The 19,717-nt window shown below is 38.4% G+C and overlaps 1 protein-coding gene across 1 annotated transcript in view; it reads right to left on the bottom strand.

Moving 5' to 3' along the window:
• Atp11b (ATPase phospholipid transporting 11B (putative)) overlaps positions 1–19,717 on the bottom strand; it is a 105,688-nt gene that overhangs the window by 44,311 nt on the left and 41,660 nt on the right. Inside the window, 8 exon segments of the mRNA NM_001427027.1 lie at positions 1,338–1,406; positions 1,740–1,915; positions 2,429–2,668; positions 4,850–5,047; positions 5,976–6,126; positions 12,048–12,129; positions 13,932–13,996; positions 16,562–16,609. Coding sequence (NP_001413956.1) covers positions 1,338–1,406; positions 1,740–1,915; positions 2,429–2,668; positions 4,850–5,047; positions 5,976–6,126; positions 12,048–12,129; positions 13,932–13,996; positions 16,562–16,609 — 1,029 coding nt within the window.

Here is a 19,717-nt window from a genome sequence, read left to right as displayed (position 1 = left end):
TGATAACCCTTAATCTTTATAGTATTAACATCTGAATATTTGGAAAAAATTAAAAAGACAAGCATAAGGTAGGACAGGAGAGCTGCGTTTGTCCTTTGCATGATGACAGGCTCTCAATCACAATACAGTACTGCCCAAAGGAGGTGACATTCTGTCCTAAACAACTACTATACGGTACAGACCTCAGGTCACTTGGTTCCCACAGAAGCCAAGATGAGGACCACGACAAAGGTTACTAACTGGTAAGGAGTAGAGAAGGACTGGAGCCCAGCTCTGCCCATCTGACTCTCTGTCATCTTCTGTCCTAACACATCTGCCCAAGTCAACCTTTATGCAGCCTCAAAGGTTTGTCAGCAATGATTCTGGACCTGGGGTAGGTGTGGAGGTGGAGGGTCAAGGAAGCAAATGTCTCTGTAAAGAACTGAGAGAAAATTTATGAGGATAACTGTAATGGGGCTTGAAAATCTTCCAGGAGATAATTCTATAATGATGTGTGAGCAATGAATGCTCTTCATTGACAACAGGTTCCCTCATGAAAGCAGCTTCTGAATGGGCTTTACTTCTTTAGCAAGGAAAAGCAAAGCAAGGGTTGAGGTACACAAGCAGGCAACAGCACCAGCTTATTCCTGTAGAGAGAGGATAAGGAGACTGCTGGTCCTCTATGCCTGGATATAAAACCAGACGACACAAGGAACTTAGGCTGGGTGCAGCTTCACGGCACAGCATTTGCCTCACAGGCCTGAGACACTGGTTTTGATCCCAGTTCCATCCAACAAAAGATAAACACATTTCCTTTTCTAATGACCTAAGGAATCTCAACCATTTATTATAAATATGTAAATAAATTTAGTAGACAGCATATTGTTGTGATTGTGATACGATACAATGTAATGCTGACATCACTCTACAGCAGAGGTTAGCAAGTGTTTCACAGAGTCAGAAAGCATTTTAGACTTTATAGAACTTTTACACTGAATATCAGGGCTTATTCATACATACAAGACAAGTGCTCTAACACTAAACTACGTCATTAGTCCTTCTTTTGCTTTTTACATTTTGAGATAGGTTCTTACTAAGTTTCCTGGGCTGGCTCACTTATGGCCTGGGTAGGTCTTGAACTTGTGATCATCGGCTATAGCCTCCATTCTACCATAGCTATTTTTGTCTCTCTCCTCTCCCCTACTCTCTTTTTCTTTTGTAAACAGCTCTAATGCAATCTAACATAGCTCACTGGTTATACAAGAACAGACTGGAGGACAGAATTGATCTATAGGTCATAATTTGCTGATCCCTATCCTGTACTTATAATAGAGTATTACATATTTCAAAGAATTTACCTTTCCACTCTTCCAAGTACTTTAACCTCCATAGTTTCTTCAGAAATGCCTATAAATATAATACCAGCTCTAGGAATAAAAGGAAGCAATAAGATTTAGGGGAAGATATTTCATGCTTCACAGTATAACTTTATAACTTGGTTTGAATGACAGTACAATAATTGAAAGTTTAAGTTATAACACTGTCTTTAAATAATAGGACACTCATGACAGGCGAGACTATATCCAAAACAACGCAAATATTCTCACAAGCTTATTATACAAAATTTGTAATAAACAATTCTTAAAAGGCCACTTAAAACCTTAAATTTATATTTGAGAATGTTCTATGGCAGTTCTCCGATATTCTAACATTTGCTTCAAGAGTATTCTCTGAGGATCAGAAAGATCAGGATCAGTCACCTTGCTGCAGCTTCTACCAGAGCCTTTTCATCTGGTGACGATGCATAGTACTCCAGCTGTGTAGGTGCCAGGTTGGGCTGCCAGGGGCCGTCACCAATGCCATCAGTTTGAACATTGCTGATCTGTACAGTATGGCAAAGACTGACTGCTTTAAAGAAGAGATCGTGTTCTTTGATCTGTAAAAACACAGCACTCATGATCAAAGCACATTCCCAGTACCATACAGGAAAACAGACATAAGACCCCAGAGCTGAAACAACAGCCCTACCACCTGAATTTCTTGAGTAAGAGCAGCAAGCTGAGGATTTCAATCTTATACTTTTTTACTAGCCTTTGGTGTAAGTGCACCTTTCTAGAAAGCATAAACTGCAAGCTATGTCCTTGTGAAGAAGTAAGATCTCCGAATGTCCAAACTACATACTACTTCTCTTGTTCACTTCAAGACAGTAACAGCATTTCCTAACTGTTGCACTTGGATGACTGGCAAGCTAAGGTGTCTAATATAGTTAGTAATGACAAGATAAACTGGGCTGTAACTACAGAGTCTCATTAGTATTTTGTGGTGCTAAGTCAAAGATCTATTCAAATATATACTTGTTGCTTCACTGACAGGAATTTCTCCCGAGCCTATCGACTAAAGAGAACTAATTTATAGGAAACCCATAAGGATTAATTTGGAAATTGCTTACTAGCTCCGTTTCACTCTCAGGACTGGTTCTAAGAGAAGTGGCTGTAAGATGGGCTGAGCTGCTGAGATGGGATAAACTACCAAGGTAAGGGTCATTTCCTTCTGCGGAGTCTGGGCTTGGTCCTTCAGGTACAAGTTTACCATTGATTTCTTGGTATTTCAGGCCATTAATTGAACATTCTCGAAACTGCATCTCATTTTCTGTCAATGTTCCAGTTTTATCTGTAAACACATATTCCACCTAGAGAAAGAAAAGAAAAGAAAACTCTGTGGCTAGGAGTCAGTGTTGAACAACTTAAAATTCACACACACACATCTTAGATACACATTCATTTGTAGGTGACTGAGAATGAGGAGTAGGTATTCCATGTCTATCTCTTGGTCAGGATGGTATGATTGGACACTTACCACCAAAGGGAGGGGGTAGGACTGATGCTAAACAACCTGGAAAATGGGGAAAATGAGTGGGGGCCAGGAGAGATGGTATAGAAATAGGGAAAGCATCTCTCTCAATGTAAGCACATACTCCACCTCTTCCCCTCTCCCATGTTGGTCTGTTATCTCTCTCACACACATACATGCATATAACGAGAAAAGTAAGGAGGAGCCATTACAGGAAAACAAACCAAAACAAAATACAGACCAATATCTCTCATGAATATATATGCACATACATGTATATTAAGCCTAGAAATTTACAAAGAGACATATATCATACGTATTTAAGACATCTCAGGAATCCATTATTAAGTTGGTGTGTACAATTAATTTGATTAATGATACCTGTCCTTTATTCTATTAATAAAATGGCCATTTCAACAGATACATCAAAATCACTTAATAAAAACCCAACACTATTTATGATAAAAACACAACATACTATGATAAAAGGTTCTTCAAAACTTGGTAATACCACACTGAGTGACTTCCTCTTATGAGCAGAGATATTAAGATAAGGTTGTCCTCACATGTTTTAGTCAACATTGATTGAAATTTCTAGTCAGGAAAAAGAAGTAGCAAGTTATCTTGATTAGGGATAAAAGAGATAAAGTTATCTCCATTTGCACATCTAATAACCTTGCATATACATCATTCAAGGGAATTCTCTTTTTAAAAAAATCTATTAGCAGTAATAAACAAGTTCAGTGAGATTCCAGGATAAAAGATCAATGTGCAAAATCAAAGAATTAAAGTGGAAAAACTGTTTTTACCAACAAATAAAAATGGATATGAAACTGTACTTTAAAATTCATACTCTTGGGAGTTATAGTGAAGGTAACTACAAGGACATAGGAAGTCCACTCTGTACAATAATAATTTATTATACAAGACTACAGTCCATATATGCAATCTTAAGAACCAGAAGGCTGGGACAGAAAAACCATTTGAGCTCAGAGTTCCTCTTTTGTTCTGTCAAGACAGGATTTCACTATGTAGCTCTGTCTGTCCTAGAACTCACTCTGTAGAGCAGGCTGGCCTCGAACTCACAGAGACCTGCCAGCCTCTGCCTCCTGAGTGCTGGGATTAAAGGCTTGTGTCACTATTCCAGGATGAGCTCAGAAGTTTACGCATAGCTTGAACAGCAAAAATTTGTGGCCCCCATATCAAAAAGAAAAAGAAAACAAAACAAACGCCAAACCTAAATTATACATGGGGCGGGGTAGGCAAATTCTGGATTAACTGACCTATTTGAATATACACAGAAAGATGGTGAATATTGTTATAAAAGACTTGTTTGAGGTATACAAAACTAAGAGAGTTAGCTTTTTCTTCATTTAACTCTAGGGGAAAGAAAATATATAAAATATGATTATAGTATTACAAAGAACAAATAAGGAAGTAGGAGTTGGAAACAATATTATGAGTCATAATGTAAGTACTTATGAGATGTCAAATTATAACACACCAGCGTAGGAAAAGTGGACAAGTTTTGGGGTATGTGTATGACATGGCAAGGTAATATTTGCCCTTTCTAAAAATTTACTTTTTTAAAAATCATAAGTTCACACGTGTATCTATATGTGGGTAGTACACATGACCGCAGCTGCTTGTGGAAGTCAAAGGCTTTAAATCCCTGAAGCTGGAGTCAGAGGCAGTTTTGAATTTGAATTGATATCCAACATAAATGCTAGGAACTCAAGTCCCCCGACTCAGCCATCTCTTTAGCCCAAAGCTTACCTTTATATTCCACAACTAAAGATGTCTAAAATTTTAGTTCTTAATGCAATATCATATACCAATATATTGATAAATTGTGGTAGAAAGAGGTTAAGACCTAAAGTGGAAAAGATGAGAATATCAAGTGGATAAAAAGCTAAGTGGCTGAAGCAAAGTGAAGGTGCTTTGGTACAGCCTTCACGGTCTTCCCATGTGTTGCATGTGAGTCTCCGATTGTTAAAGGAAATACCAGGGTCACCCTCACCTGCCCAAGCTCTTCATTCAGATCAGAAGTATTGACTTGAGCTTTCTGATCTGACTCTTCATGGTACAGATCAAGATCCCAGCCAATAAAAAATGATCCAAGAAACTTCTGCATCTCAACTGTCACATATAGAGAAATTGGGATGATGAAATTGTAGAGTACCAAAAAAGCAAGGAAGTCAGAAATAAATCTCAGAATCTAGAAAAAAAAAAGAGAAAGAAATGATTCTTTGATGATAAAATCCATGAGGATTATGAAAGTTCCTGTCTACATAAACCATCAACTATATTCTGAGGTAAACTAGTACCATGATCCAAAAGTCCTAAACTAAACTGTTTTAATATTGCATTTCCTCTGTTTACTTAAGTAAGGTAAAGGTTAAATTCTCAGGACTCAATTCATTACTTTTCAAAAGTTAACGCCACCGGCATTTGAAACCCCCAATCACAAGCACACCATATGCAGTGTGCCTGCCAGCCTACTACGACTCTTTAAAGATCACGGTGACTAAGATATGCGCAGTACGTAAACATATTGGAACACACTTTCTAGGAAGAATCTGAAGACGGCGACTACAGTTGAATTGCAGCAGAGCAGAGCAGAGCAGAGCAGAGCCAGAGCCTCGCAGTGTGCTCTGTGGGATTTTAGATGGCACTGGCAAGGGACCCTATACCGATCTGCTTCATGTCTTGGGAGGTCAACATGTTTTCTAGTATGGAGATTTTAATTTAAATGGAAATTTAGAGAACAACTATTTACTAAAATTACAGGTTAAATTCTGTCCATATGTCAAGATTCTTTAGACTTCTTATATTATTCAGACATGAATTAAATTAATGTATTCTTTAATTCATTTATAAGGTACAATAGGTGATTTTTTTAAAGTCCTGAATTTATAATACTGAAGTAGACCGCACACGTTTTGACATATAAACTTTTGTGTTCTGCTTAGGCTTTAAACTAGGGAAAGTACACCAGTGCTAACATGCTGCTTGTTCCTTAGGAGAGATGCCTGCCGATATGATGCCTGATGAGATCACACCGGGCCTCCGATCAGATGTCACTACCACAGCACCGACATCGCCAAAGAGCTTCCTTTCCAGCTGGGTTATGAATGACGTAATACCTTACTACTATTTCTCTGATGTTCTGTTTTTTGGTTATACCAAGGTTCATCCCATTTTTCTTCAGCTTGCCAGGTATATTTCAAGATAGTACTGATGATGGCCTCAGAAATAAGGATTATTAGATAAATTATTAAAAATGTGTTCATTGATCTAAAGCAAGAAAAAGAATATAAACATATCAATGTTTTATGTTTATTTGCTTACAAATTAATACTTAAACATATCAAAATATTTAAGATTTTATTATAGCCATTTAAAAGAACAGTAATTTTTTAAAAAATGAACATTTAAAAAATAACTACCATCAACCCAGTTATAAACAGAAAAATCACAACAGCATAGCAAGATATATCCCAAAGTACAATATTTTGACACCTATATTTTGGGGGTTATCATGGACCGTCTAATTGGACTTAAAGCCTACTCTACAGGAGTGAATTCATGTCAGGTACTGTAAATATTCCCATCTGTGGCTGTTGAGGTCATAAACCCTAGAAGAGAACCTCCTATACCATTTTCCTAACCCAGTATGATTTCCAGCTTCATTCTAAGTATCTATGCTGTTTGCCCAGATAGTGTAGTTCTCACCTCTCATCAAAGAAGCTTCTTTTCACAGCGGCTGGAGACGACAACAGAAATCCACAATTGGTCAAAATACAGATTAGAACTGACCATTAGGTGCCCAGATCCATCTATAACGTAACCTCTATCTCTAAAGCTCAAGGAACATTGCAGAGGAGGGAGGGGACAGGAAAGTGTTAAGAGCCAGAGGACCAGGACATCTGTGAAATGGTGTTATGTAACAGTTTCCTCCCAGATTGAAACATTTCATCCTGCAGGGAAACTCCTTAAACCAGAAAGTAAACAACTCAAAAGAGTTTCAGGAAATCCCTGAAACTAACCAGACTCACTGGGCCCCTCCCTGACCGAGTAAGAATAAAGCTGAGTACCCCTCAGCCAAACAGAGCTGAACTGCAAAGACTCTTATGTTATACGGACTGCCTGGAGAAAGCGGAAGCCGGCTGAGCTGCCTGGAAGGAGTTAAGAGCAGTTGGGTCACTTGGAAAGAACACTTTAGAAACTGTTGAGTTGCAGGCAGAGTATGCAGTGTGCTTCAGGGTCCCAGTTTTGTGAGCTGATGCCCATGCTGGGGTGGACTTTGGTTATGCATGCAGGTGTCTTTAAGTCATTGCTGCTTCTGAAAGTAACCTCTCACCCACATTTCTATAAGTAAGCCCAACAAAATTCATTGGTTCACCAAGTTGGATTTTGGTGGTATCTCTACTTTGGGGTGTTGTATTTGGAGTATACATGTGTATTGTGTCTTTCCAGGAGAAGTTTTGTCACACAACAGACGGTGTCTTCTATATATGACAGGGAGCTACATCTATGAAATCTTAACCATGCGGTGACCTAAACAATGACAACATCAGTTGATATCCCAATGTGGATAGGGAAATTTCTCAAGGTCCCACTCCTAGATAAAATGCTACAGGAATTACTGGCTACTAAGAGAGGGAGAATCAGTCTTCTCTACAAATATCCCCCAAGTTGTCCAATTTGAAGTAGTCGCCCTAAATGCATGCATGACTGCACATGCACGCGAGCACGAGCACACACACACACACACACACACACACACACACACACACACACACACACACACAATGTTGTCTTAGAAAGTTGTATTAAAATTCACATGTGCTGGGGCTGGAGAGATGGCTCAGTGGTTAAGAAGACTGACTGCTCTTCCAGAGATCCTGAATTCAATTCCCAACAAGCACATGGTGGCTCACAACCATCTGTAATGGGATCTAATGCCCTCTTCTGGTGTGTATGAAACAGCGACAGTGTACTCATACAATAAATAAATCTTTTTTTAAAAAAAATTACGTTTGTATACTTAACAAAAATAACTAAAGAAGAGTTCTTAAATTTGTGAGGGATTGGGGTGTTGTGGGAAAGGAGCTGGAGAGAAGAGGGTGTGGTGAAAATGACATAAGCATAGTACGCAAGTATGAAATTCTAGAAAACATTAAAAAAACTTTATCAGGAATAAATAAACCAATATATGCAATGTTACATTGACTAATAATTTGGGCCTAAGAACAAGGGGCTCATTTTCTACTTCATGATCGTTGTTGGGCATAGTATTATTTGGTACTTCAATTGTAGGATTGCTCACATTTTAAAATATCAAAGTATATGGTTCTAAAGAATAAACAAACACTACACAATGATCAGGAGAACTGGAGCTAAACCTAACTTGAGCCTGAGCTCTCTTCCTTAGCCTGGTGTTGGAGCACTCACCGGGTTCACCTTCACACTGTCTTCGCTTACTTCCTCAGGAGACACTCTCCTTAAAAACACTGGATCCCGTTCACCCTCTTACCAATTCTATTACTATTACTATTATTAATTTATTACTATTACTATTACAGTGTGTGGTGTGCATGAAATCAAACCAGGACACAGCACTTTCTAGGTGAGCACTTCACCACCGAGCTAAATTCCTAACCCTTTATTGTTATTTTCAAATGTTCAACTAAAAAAATTGTCTCCTTCTTAACTGCTTTTGTTTATAGTCAATGTTCTCTTTTTAAATACAAATAAAGAGTACAGTAGTTAATTTTCATGTGGACCATACAGCTTCACAGACTGTATTATTCCATTTACACTTTCTTCCAACTGCCCATTTAGTTCGTTTTTTAATGATTTTTTTGTCTTGCCATTTCATGAATAGTTTTTTAAAGAACTTTGATTTGCAATATTTATAATAGCAGCCTCACATGTGAAATCAGTACGAGTTCCATCAACTCTTAGTCCCTATCCCTTCCCCTTCTGAAGTGAGGATAGGGATCAAACCTAGAAGCTGACACTATGCAGCTCTCTCCCTCTGAACTACAGCCCCAACACAATGGTGCCATCATGTGTAGTTGTGGTACAGTATCACAACCAGGAAATCATCATTGGGAAGGTACAGGGAATTAGATTTGATTAACTTCACACTTATAAAAATTGAACTTATTTGCATTCTATTAATTCCATAAACAGATGAACTGCCATTACCAGGAATTGTCCCATCAGTACTTTACATATATAAATATATAGCTATATAAATATATATCTCTACATAAATATAGATAAATATGTAAATATATAAAAATATATTTATCTAGGGCCCAGCACGATAGCATACAACTTTAACCCCAGCACTTTGAAGGCAGAGGCAGGTAGATTTCTGTGAGTTCAAGGTAGGCCTACTCTACATGGTGAGTTCCATGATATCCAGGATTATATAGAAAGGCTCTGCCTCAAACAAACAAACAAACAAACAAAAAACAAAACAAACAAACAAAAAACCAAAAAACCAAAAACAGAAAAACAAAATGTAACCATTTTTCATTTTATCTTATGTGTATGAGTGTTTTGCATGCATATTATATATGTACAGCAGATGGTTATGTGGTGGCTGTGGATGTCAGGAGGTGTGAGATACTTTAGAATGGAGTTACAAATAGTTGTGAGCCATCGTGGGGTGCTAGAAACCAAATCCAGGTCGTTTACAAGATCAACAAGTGCTCTTAACCATGTCACTCAACACTGTGAATCTCTGTCCCCTGGTAGCAATATGTCCCCAACTGATACAGCTTTTTAATTTCAAAAAAGTCACACAACTAGAAATATACAGTATGTAATCTTTGAACTTGACTTTTGTACCAAGCATAACAATTTTGTAGTCTGTCCTGATGCATGAAATGTTACTCCCTTTCTCCCTTTTCTTGCTGAATAGTATTCTATGACATAGCTGTACCAGACTTTCCATCTAACTGTTACCTATGTAGGAACAATGGCTATTTTCCAGTTTTGCTTTTCTGTTATAAATAAAGCTGCTATGGAAAGAAACTGCCAAGTTATCTTCCAAATGGGAATATTATCATCTTACATCCCTACCAACTCTGCTTCCTTCCAACACTTATTATTATTAAAGGAGTATTCTTTTAGTCTTGTTTCTTAAACGGTGAGTTAGCCTCACGGTGGTTGTGATGATATTGTCTAATAGACAATGACGTTGACTCAACATTTTTTTTTTCTGCCCCCTCCCCCTTCCCCCCACCCCGACATTCCCCTACACTGGGGGATCCAACCTCAGCAGGACCAAGGTCTTCTCCTCCCATTGGTGCCCAGCAAGGCCATCCTCTGCGACATATGCAGTTGGAGCCCAGGGTCAGTCCATATATAGTCTTTGGATAGTGGTTTAGTCCCTGGATACTCTGGTTGTTTGGCATTGTTGTTCCTATGGGGTTGCAAGCCCCTTCAGCTCTTCCTATCCTTTCTCTAATTCCTCCAACGGGGGTCCCACTCTCAGTTCAGTGGTTTGCTGCTAGCATTCACCTCTCTATTTGACATGCCCTGGCCATGTCTCTCAGGAGACATCTGTACCTGGCTCTTGTCAGCGTGCACCTCTTTGACTCGACATTGTTATCTCTTCATTTGCCACTCCTTTGATGACTTGTGATCACATCTAACTGAGTCTTTATGTTACTACAGCTTGTCTTTCTGCCCTTTCAAGATGGGTTGAAAACATTTTTAATTTACACGAAGTTTAATTTATTAACTTTTTCATTCAGGAGTTGTTTTTTTAAAAATCTGCTTATGTCCAGATCCTAAACGTTTTTATGACTTCTGCCTTTACAATTCTGTTTCACTCATATTTATTCAATAATCATTATTTTTGAATGCTGGAGATTGAGCCTGAGGCCCTGGTGTATACCTTCTCATTGGCAAAAGCATTCTGCTCTCTTATTTTTATTAAAAATTTCACCCCTGGGTACTGTAAATAGCAGGTTGAAGAGTCTATAGCTTCTCATGTTCCTCAGAAGAGTGTTGATTTGTGTTCTAGTGGACAGTTAACTTTAAGCACCTAAATTCACGGGAATTGGTGAAAGTACAATTCTGTTTAGCTCCTCCCCACACCCCAACATTCGTTTAGGTTCTGTTGCTTGTGTATTGCCAACTTGCACCTCCATAGTTTTATCAGCCACGCAAGAGTTTAGGCAGGCTTTATGTATAAGTTTTCAGGTCTGTTATTTTCTGTGCTCTCTTACCTGTTTTCTCCTAACTTCCTAGGTGCTCTTCCAGTGTTAAACCTTGCCCTCTGACAATTCAACCAAGTAAAGAAATGCAGCTTAGACTTTTCCTTTTTTCCTTCTACTTCCCACCAGTCATCTTTAGGATTGGTCTCATTGCTAGATTTTGACCTGCTTTTGGTCACTTTCTATTGCTAGTAGCCCAGGGTAGTCTCACACTCATGATCTTCCTGTCTCTGCCTTCTAAGTACTAGGATTGTTAGAATACCCTCACCATGTATGTGCCAACATTACTTGTATGCTTGTGTGTGTGTGCACATGTGAGTACCTGCATGTGGGTTTGCATGCCTACAGGGATACACAGTGTACAGGTAAGTGTTATGGTGTACGTGTGCTTAAGGTTGATATGTCCCTCCCTTGGTCTGTACCCTATTTACTAAGCCCAGAGTTCACCTTTTCTGTTAGACTGGCTGGCTGACAAGGTTACAGGTATATGCCACCACAGGCAGCTTTTTATATGAGTAATGGGTATCTGCATTCAGGTTCTCGTGCTTGCACATCATGTTGTTTATTCAGAGCTACTGCCTCATAACCTTCACTATATTTAACTATATTTTTACACTTATAGTCAAATCATCAACATGCAAAATACTAAATATATACAAAACATAAGATATCATCTTTATCCAGTATAAATACCATTTTTATATGTAATATGAAATACTTTTAAAGGACATATTTTTATGTATATAAGTAGTTTGCCTGGATGTGTGTAATTACACTCTATGTATGATCAGAACTTTTAGAACCAGAGTTTAAAATGATTGTGAGCTGCCATGTGGGTGCTGGGAACCAAACCAGATTGTCTGCGAGAGCAACAGTGGTTAACTTTGTCATCTCTCTAAGCTCCTGAAATGTCTATTTCCATATATGTTATAAATATACAAGATACACATATAATTACGTGAGGAGCTCTCTTACTTCTCTACAGCAGATCTTTTCTGTGACTTGCTCTTGTAATTCAATGCCATCTTTGTTTCCATCCCAGTGTATACAGCCACACCTATAAAATAAAACTGCCATTTAAATGTACTCACTAACATGAAAACATTGGAGAAAAAGCACTGTAAGAGAGTTTCTATAATTTGACAGTTCCTTGAGTCTTTTCACAGCTTTTAAAGCCTGATAAGCCTAAAATTTTAATGATCTAGACATTCAACCTGCATGGAGTTTTGTTTCTCAGTTATAACAGATCTTTGGGTGAAAGATGTTCTGAGTTGAGACTGGGGGGGGGGGGAAGAGGGTGGAATAACAGACAGCCTCTGCATTTGGTGCTAACAGTGTCAAAAATTAACAACAGAAACATTTCCGTTAAACTGGAGCTAGCATTAGGCTAGAGACCAAGCATGTCAGAATCTGGGGTGCACATTCCACTCCTTAAGTACTGAAGAATAATATTAACGTATTTCAGAACAATGAAGTCAGCATTCATAGTAAATGCCATGGGAGACCCTGAGATGAGAGAGAACAGTCATAATAGTGGGACTCACACTGCAGAATGGAACTAATTAGGCAAGACCAAACTTTAAGTGTTCATTCACATTCCTAAATAATACAAAAGAAACAACATGAATCAATTTGCCCTTTTAGTAAGTATCTGACATGGAATTTTAAAAATGATTATTCTTTAATTTTGGGGATCATAATTAAAATGAAAAATAGCACTGAAACCATTTAACTTCACAGAAAAAAAAAAAACCCTCAGAAAGAAACAGCAATGAAAAGGGTTCTAAGGCAGACAACAGAACCAACTAAAAGCGTTCAAATACACATTTGCTTCTAACGCTAAGCATAATTTGGATGCCTAATTTAAAGTAACGAGAACAAAAAGTATTACTCCCAGGAAGTCATCAAAGATTCAGTGTCTTATGAGAAAAATCTAAAAATCCTGGAGATTTAGTCTGGTTTCAGATATTAGAACATTGTTATAATTTTTTAAAAATGGTAACAAAATACATGTAACATCAATGTACCACCTAACCATTTAACATGTCGAGTTCAGAGTGGTGATAATGCATTCTCAATTTTGTGCGACTAGTCATCTTTTCTACATAACTAGAATACTTTACCTAACTTTAATCATTTAAAAAAATGCTTAAATATCTATTCCTCTTTCTTTCTATTCTTTAACCCCTGGAGATCATTTAGCCCTTCATCATTCTGGATATACCCATGGAAGGCATTTCAAATGCAAAGGAACATATCATTTATGGATCTTTAGGCCTGGCTTCTATAAGGCAAGGGCACTATTACTCTTTGTAATAGGGTGTACGTTTCAAAAAGTACCCTTTCCACATTCAGCAAGAAATTACTTGATACAGGAGCATGTCTGCAGCTATCAATTCAGCTGAATGACAAGCATAACCAAATTGAAGAAGTGTGGACTACTACGGTGACATTGAAAAGCACTGACTGTATCTTTATTACTTCAAGTACACCAGAATCATTGTCTTAGTATCATCTTGATCATTATCCACAAACACACTATGAGGAAGACTCTAGTACTACCCACAAGGAGAGATTAACAACAATGACAAAATATAATAGTAAAACAAACCTTAAAAGAAAATTATCGGATTACACTTAATAAAGTAATATGCAATCAAAGGAGCATAAAATGCTGTGCTTTTACAGCTCCTTTACAGAGGCTGGGGATACTGTCTAGACCTATACAGAGTGTGTGCCTGCTGTATGCTAGACCTGAGTTCAGTACCCAGCACCTCGAAGTTTGTAAAAGCAAAGCTTCATATAAAAGCACCAATACAAAACATACAAACAATTAAAAAAACTTAAGTATGTACAAACCAAAAATTTCTTTTGTATTTTTTAATCTGGCTCCACGAAGCAAGAGACTCTCTGGTCCCAGAGGTCTAAAGAAAAAAGAAATCCAAAAGGCACTGAATTTATTAAAATTTCAATTCAATTAAAAGGCATCTTCAGTCAGAGGTACTTAACCTGTAGTTACAACATGTTTTCATATAAAATCAGAATCTTGGCTACTATAATATTTCCTGGGCTAATAATATTTGTTACTATAACAAGCAACATCTGCTTTAGCATTTCAGTCATTTTAAGATTAATGGCAGGGTTAAAGAGATCACTCCACAGTTACGAAAACTGGCTGTTTGCAAAGGACCTCAGTTTGGTTCCCAGCACTGATACGGCAGCTCACAACCACCTCTAACTGCAGTTCCAGGAGAACTGATATCCACTCCGACCACTGTAGGCACTCGGCCCTTAAGTGGTGCAGATACAGGCCTGCAAAAGACCCATACACGTAAACTTTTAAAAAGGAAGGTTAGTGGCTTACAAAGAAAATTATACATTTAAATAAACCCACAAAGCCAATAATGTCAAAAATTCTAAACATAAAATAAAATGAAAAATTAAGCAGTGATTTAAGAAAACTTAGAAGACAAAACTTAAATTGTTAGCAAAATTAACAGTTTTAGAAAGGAAAATACAGAATGGAAATGCAGTGCAAACATAAAATTATCATGAGACCTACAAAATATAAATGCACAAGTTCTACATAATTAAAATTATATTAGAGTATATAATATACTATACAAAATATGTTAGTGTTTTATAGGCAAGATCACAAAACACAAGCTGACTATACGACACAGTGTGCAGGCCAATTTGCTGTTTGACTTTTTCTCCATTATAAAGGTATAAAATGAAAGGGAATAACACAGAGGAACTTGTATTTTATTAATGACTGTAAGATGATTAAGAGTCTGTCTCGGATAACTTTAAAGGTCTTTATCTTGTTGATAGTCCTTAAGCCTTTCTGAAACATACAAAAAATATGCTTATTCAAATCAAACAAGACCAGAATCATTTATAAAAATATCAGCAAACACTGTGTAAACAAAATACACTGAACCAAGAGAGCAGGCACGTTTACCAAGTATGGATTTACTAGAGTTCTGTTTGATGAGTACTCACGTCTGATATGCCAGAACCAGTGTGGTGACTAACTACTCAGCAGCTACAAAATACCTGTTTCACTGAAAATACTTTCATCACTAAGAGAAACCATGTGCCCATTAAACATTCATTCCCTATTGTTTTCTATTCAATAACAAGACATTGCTTCTAATGATTGACAGAAATGCATACAGACGTGGGATACCATAACAGCTTCCAAATAAAAGGCAATTCAATAGTTAACGGAAGTTGTTTCAGAAAGGACACAGCTCATTCTGCAGCCATGCAGGAGTGAGTGTACTCTACCACAGTGTTCCTTTACCAGACACAGTAACTTAGAGCATAACTCAGATGATGCATGCATCCACACAATTTTCACTGTACAGAAATAAAAATAAAACTTAAAGAGGGCTGGAGAGATGGCTCAGCAGTTAAGAGAACTGACTGCTCTTCCAGAGGCCCTGAGTTCAATTCCCAGCAAGCACATGGTGGCTCACAATCATCTGTAATGGGATCTGATGCCTTCTTCTGGTGTGTCTGAAGACAGCTACAGTGTACTCATATACATAAAATAAATAAATAAATCTCGGAAAAAACTTAGTCACAGTTATTCATCAGGGATCTCATATATATTTTATGTCATGTTTTATATATAGTAACATCATATATATGGATATATAACATATTATTAAAGTTTATTGAATGCACTTTCTATGCTAATGTTTATTTAAATGTGAGTCAGTGCTGATACATGATGGCTTATCTTGAAGATCTAATTTTAAAATGTTCAACTCTTTCTGCTACTGACTTATTTCATGCACCAGTATACAGTGGCTGTACCCCTAGAACAGAGTTGACAAACTTAATGGCTGATTTAAGATCGTTCAGGTCAGAAATAAAAATGTATCTCATCCTATTAACAAATCTTTAAGCTGACTCAAGGCCTCTTATTTAGATGCTGAAACAGACAAAAGCTACCACCACCACCACCAAAACCAATCAGAAGAACGAGTACAACAATTCAGAATTGGTCACTAAATACTTTAGTTTCACTCAGTAACTTTAAAATAAAGCCAACCACAGAATTCACATCTGCTAAACATTATGCAGGACCTGCGTCTTTCTAGAACTTTTTTGTGTAGGAGGAGTAAGCTCTGGACTCCTATATGGTGTACTTGCTGTGCCAAGACACTGAACCCTAACTCACTTGACTCTGAATATTAGGATGTAAATATTTAAGGATCTGAACTAAACAGCAATGTTTCATTTCAAAGTTGCCGCCAAGGACTATCAAAAATTCAAATATATAAATCTGCAAATTACTTTTATGTCACTACATGGAGTGTTTATCTTCACTTGTTGTTCCTAAAAACTACCAGCCGATGACAGTTTTACACTTAAGCTTTCCAATGATAAGCTGATTACTTTCTTAATTCCCTTTAACTTTTGGTCTCTCTAACAGGTTCCAATTACAATAAGTAGATAATATGATTTATTCTTACCTTACAATTTCTTCCATTTGCTGTGTTATTATCATTCGTCCCATAAATCTGTAAAAGAATGTATCATATTACAAAAACAGGTAACTTACAGAATCAATGGGGAGAATGCATTTATCACTATAAACCAAGTGAAGTAAAATCCGTGTGTGTGTGTGTGTGTGTGTGTGTGTGTGTGTGTGTGCGCGCGCGCGCGCGCGCATAGATTTGTGTGCAGGAGTACAGCACTGTCCTTGGGCACTCTACTCTGTCTTATTCCTCTAAGGCAGGCCCTCTCTGAATCTGAGGCTTTCAGTTTTTCATGCAGGCTACCAGCCAGCACCCTGCTGAAAGCGTCCATCCTGTTTCTGCCCTGCCCCCACCCAGGGCTGGAGTTATAGGCACTAGAGGCCACACCAGGCCTGTTGCTTTTTCTAGGACGTAAATTGAAGTCCTCATTATTATGACTGCAAGCTAAACACTGAGCCATCTGTCCAGCCCCTAATCAATCTATTATGGAAATTTTGTTATTCTGGTGCTGGGGACAAAAGCTAGGTCTGAAAGATGCTAGGCAAGCACATATTAACTGAGCCATAGCTCTAATACATTATATATATATATTTTTCCAAGTTAGGTTTTACATTTTTAAAACTGATTTTTATTGTCATCTCTATTCTAGCTATGGTTAAAGTAATGAATGAAATTATTTCACAATGCTCATGTAAATGTCACACGACACTATTATTACTCTACTTTCCATCCTAACTTATAAATTACTACACAAAAAAAGACATACAGAAGTCAGCCAACAATGAATGCTTACATATTTCATTACAGTTTACTACAGTTCTCTGTGACCTACAAATCAACGGAACCAGATCAAATATTTACTTCATCCATTCAATGAATATCCAGTGAGAACCACAATGTCTCAGATAATTAGTTGACTAAAGCAGCAAGCTCAGGCATGAGATGGCCCTGAGACTCATTAACTTTATAAGGCTTTGTGGTGAAAATCTAGGCTGAATGACTTGTCGCCATCAGTGACTTCCAACGTCTAGATTTTCAGCTCGGTTCCATGACTAAAAACAGCAGTGTGCACAGTTAATTCAAGAGCACACATCTCTTACAGTCAGAAGCAATTTCTGGACTAGGTTTCAAGTTACTCTTTAGGTAAAGAGATGTCTAAAAAGGTTTTGAATTACTATTTTGTTATGCATACGGGTAATTCACGGGCACAGGTCTACGTACCACAGGCATGCATGTCTGATGCCTATGAGCAAATTAAAAAGGTTTAGCATTCCTTTCCAAATGCCTCTACTGCCTTTCGCATTCCAGGACCACATCTTTTATCTTCTGAAGAATTTAACTTCATCACTTCATTCTGATTTCTCCAGTTTTTCTTTTATCAGGTTTCTATATCAAGGGAATACTGTTATTATTCTCCTTAATCTGAAGAAGTTAATCTAGATTTCATATTTAGATCCAATTGAGTCTGAACCCCTTTAGGAAGTCTTTTGTTTTACCAAGTGAACTACAGAGAGGGCTGCTTTCTTTCTACAGAGAGGGCCGTTATTCTCGCTTCCGGCATGCTAGGATGTGTTTGAGCCAGTTCTATGCTAGACCAACCCTTTGTGCAGTACCTCATCTTTTCCCTTCCAAAGTATAAATAACTATGTCGTTATTTTCTGATCAGAAATAGGAGCTATACTAGCATATACAAATATATTTTATAAACTAGATAAAATATGATGGCAAAAAGGAAGCAGCAACTTTACTGGTTAGTTTTTTGTCATGCTGACACAAGCTAAAGTCATGGGGGCGGGGGGCAGGGGGGGAAGCTCAGCTGAGAAAATGTGCCATCTGACTGGCCTAAAGGCAAGTCTGTGGGAAACTTTCTAGATTGTGGGTTGATAAGGGAGGGCCCCACCCACTGCGGGCAGATAGTGCTAGGTTGCATAAAAAAAGCAATAGACAGAGACAGCTTGGCCCCAAGGAGTTCTGACACCCCCAGGCTCACAGGAAACAAGGGGACAAAAAAATGAAGCAGAGGCTGAAGAAAAGGTCATCCAGGAACCGCCCCGCCTTGAGATCCATCCCATCAGCAGACACCAAATTCAGACACTATTGCTGATGCCAAGAAATGCTCGCAGACAGTAGCCTAGTGTGGCTGTCCTCTGAGAGGCTCTGCCAGCGTCTAAGACAAACACAGATACTCATAGCCAGCCATCGGACCCCAATGGAGGAGTTAGGGGAAGGGCTGAAGGAGCTAAAGAGGATCGTAACCCTATAGAAATATCAACCAACCAGACGCCCCTAGAGCTCCCAGCGACTAAACTACCAACCAAAGAGTACGCATGGAGGGGTCCATGGCTCCAGCTACGTATGTAGCAGAGGATGGCCTCAGAGGGAAGGCCCTTGGTTCTGTGGAGGTTTGTTGCCCCAGCGTAGGGGGATGCTAGAGGGGTGAGGTAGGAGTGGGTGGGGGACCACCCTCTCATGGGCAAAGGGGAAGGGGAATGGGATGGGTGTTTGCAGAGGGGAGACTGTTTGCAAAGGGGGACATTTGAAATGTAAATAAATAAAATAACCAATTAACATTTTAAAAAAATGAGGAAAAAAAGCAAACTAGAAAACACGTGGGGAGCAAGCCACTATACATACACTGTTTCTCCATGGTCTCTACTCTAATTCCTGCCTCTGGGTTCCTGCTCTGACATCATGCTAGATGAGATAAGCCCTTCCTCGCCAAGTTGCTTTTGGTCTTCATGTTTATCAAAGCAATGCAGAAGCAAACTATGGCAACAACCACTAGGAATCTCACTTTTTAACACTGTTAATATTTGGAAGTATACATGCATTTTAGGCTTCATGTACACACATTTAAGCCCTTAAAATCAAAAACAGGATCATGACATGTGTTGTTGCTAACATTTTCCTCTCAACTTAATTTGCCCTATCAGAGGAGCTTACAGGTCTAAGGCCGAGGACATGGCTTAGTGAACGGTGTGCTATCAGCATGACGACTCCATCTTAGTACCTGAATGAAAGCTGGGTGCAGCAGTGCACACCTCCGAGGCCAGTGCTGAGGAGGCAGGAACAGGAGGAGCCTGGAGCTCCCTGGCTAGCCAGTCTCCCCCAATCTACCAACTCCAGTTTCAGTAACAGGTTTTACCTCAG

This window comes from Rattus norvegicus, chromosome 2 (assembly GCF_021556685.1).
Source record: "Rattus norvegicus strain SHRSP/BbbUtx chromosome 2, alternate assembly SHRSP_T2T, whole genome shotgun sequence".
NCBI classification, from domain to species: domain Eukaryota; kingdom Metazoa; phylum Chordata; class Mammalia; order Rodentia; family Muridae; genus Rattus; species Rattus norvegicus.
The sequence above is the reverse complement of the archived record's forward strand: the minus strand, read 5'-3'. Positions and strand labels throughout refer to the sequence as shown.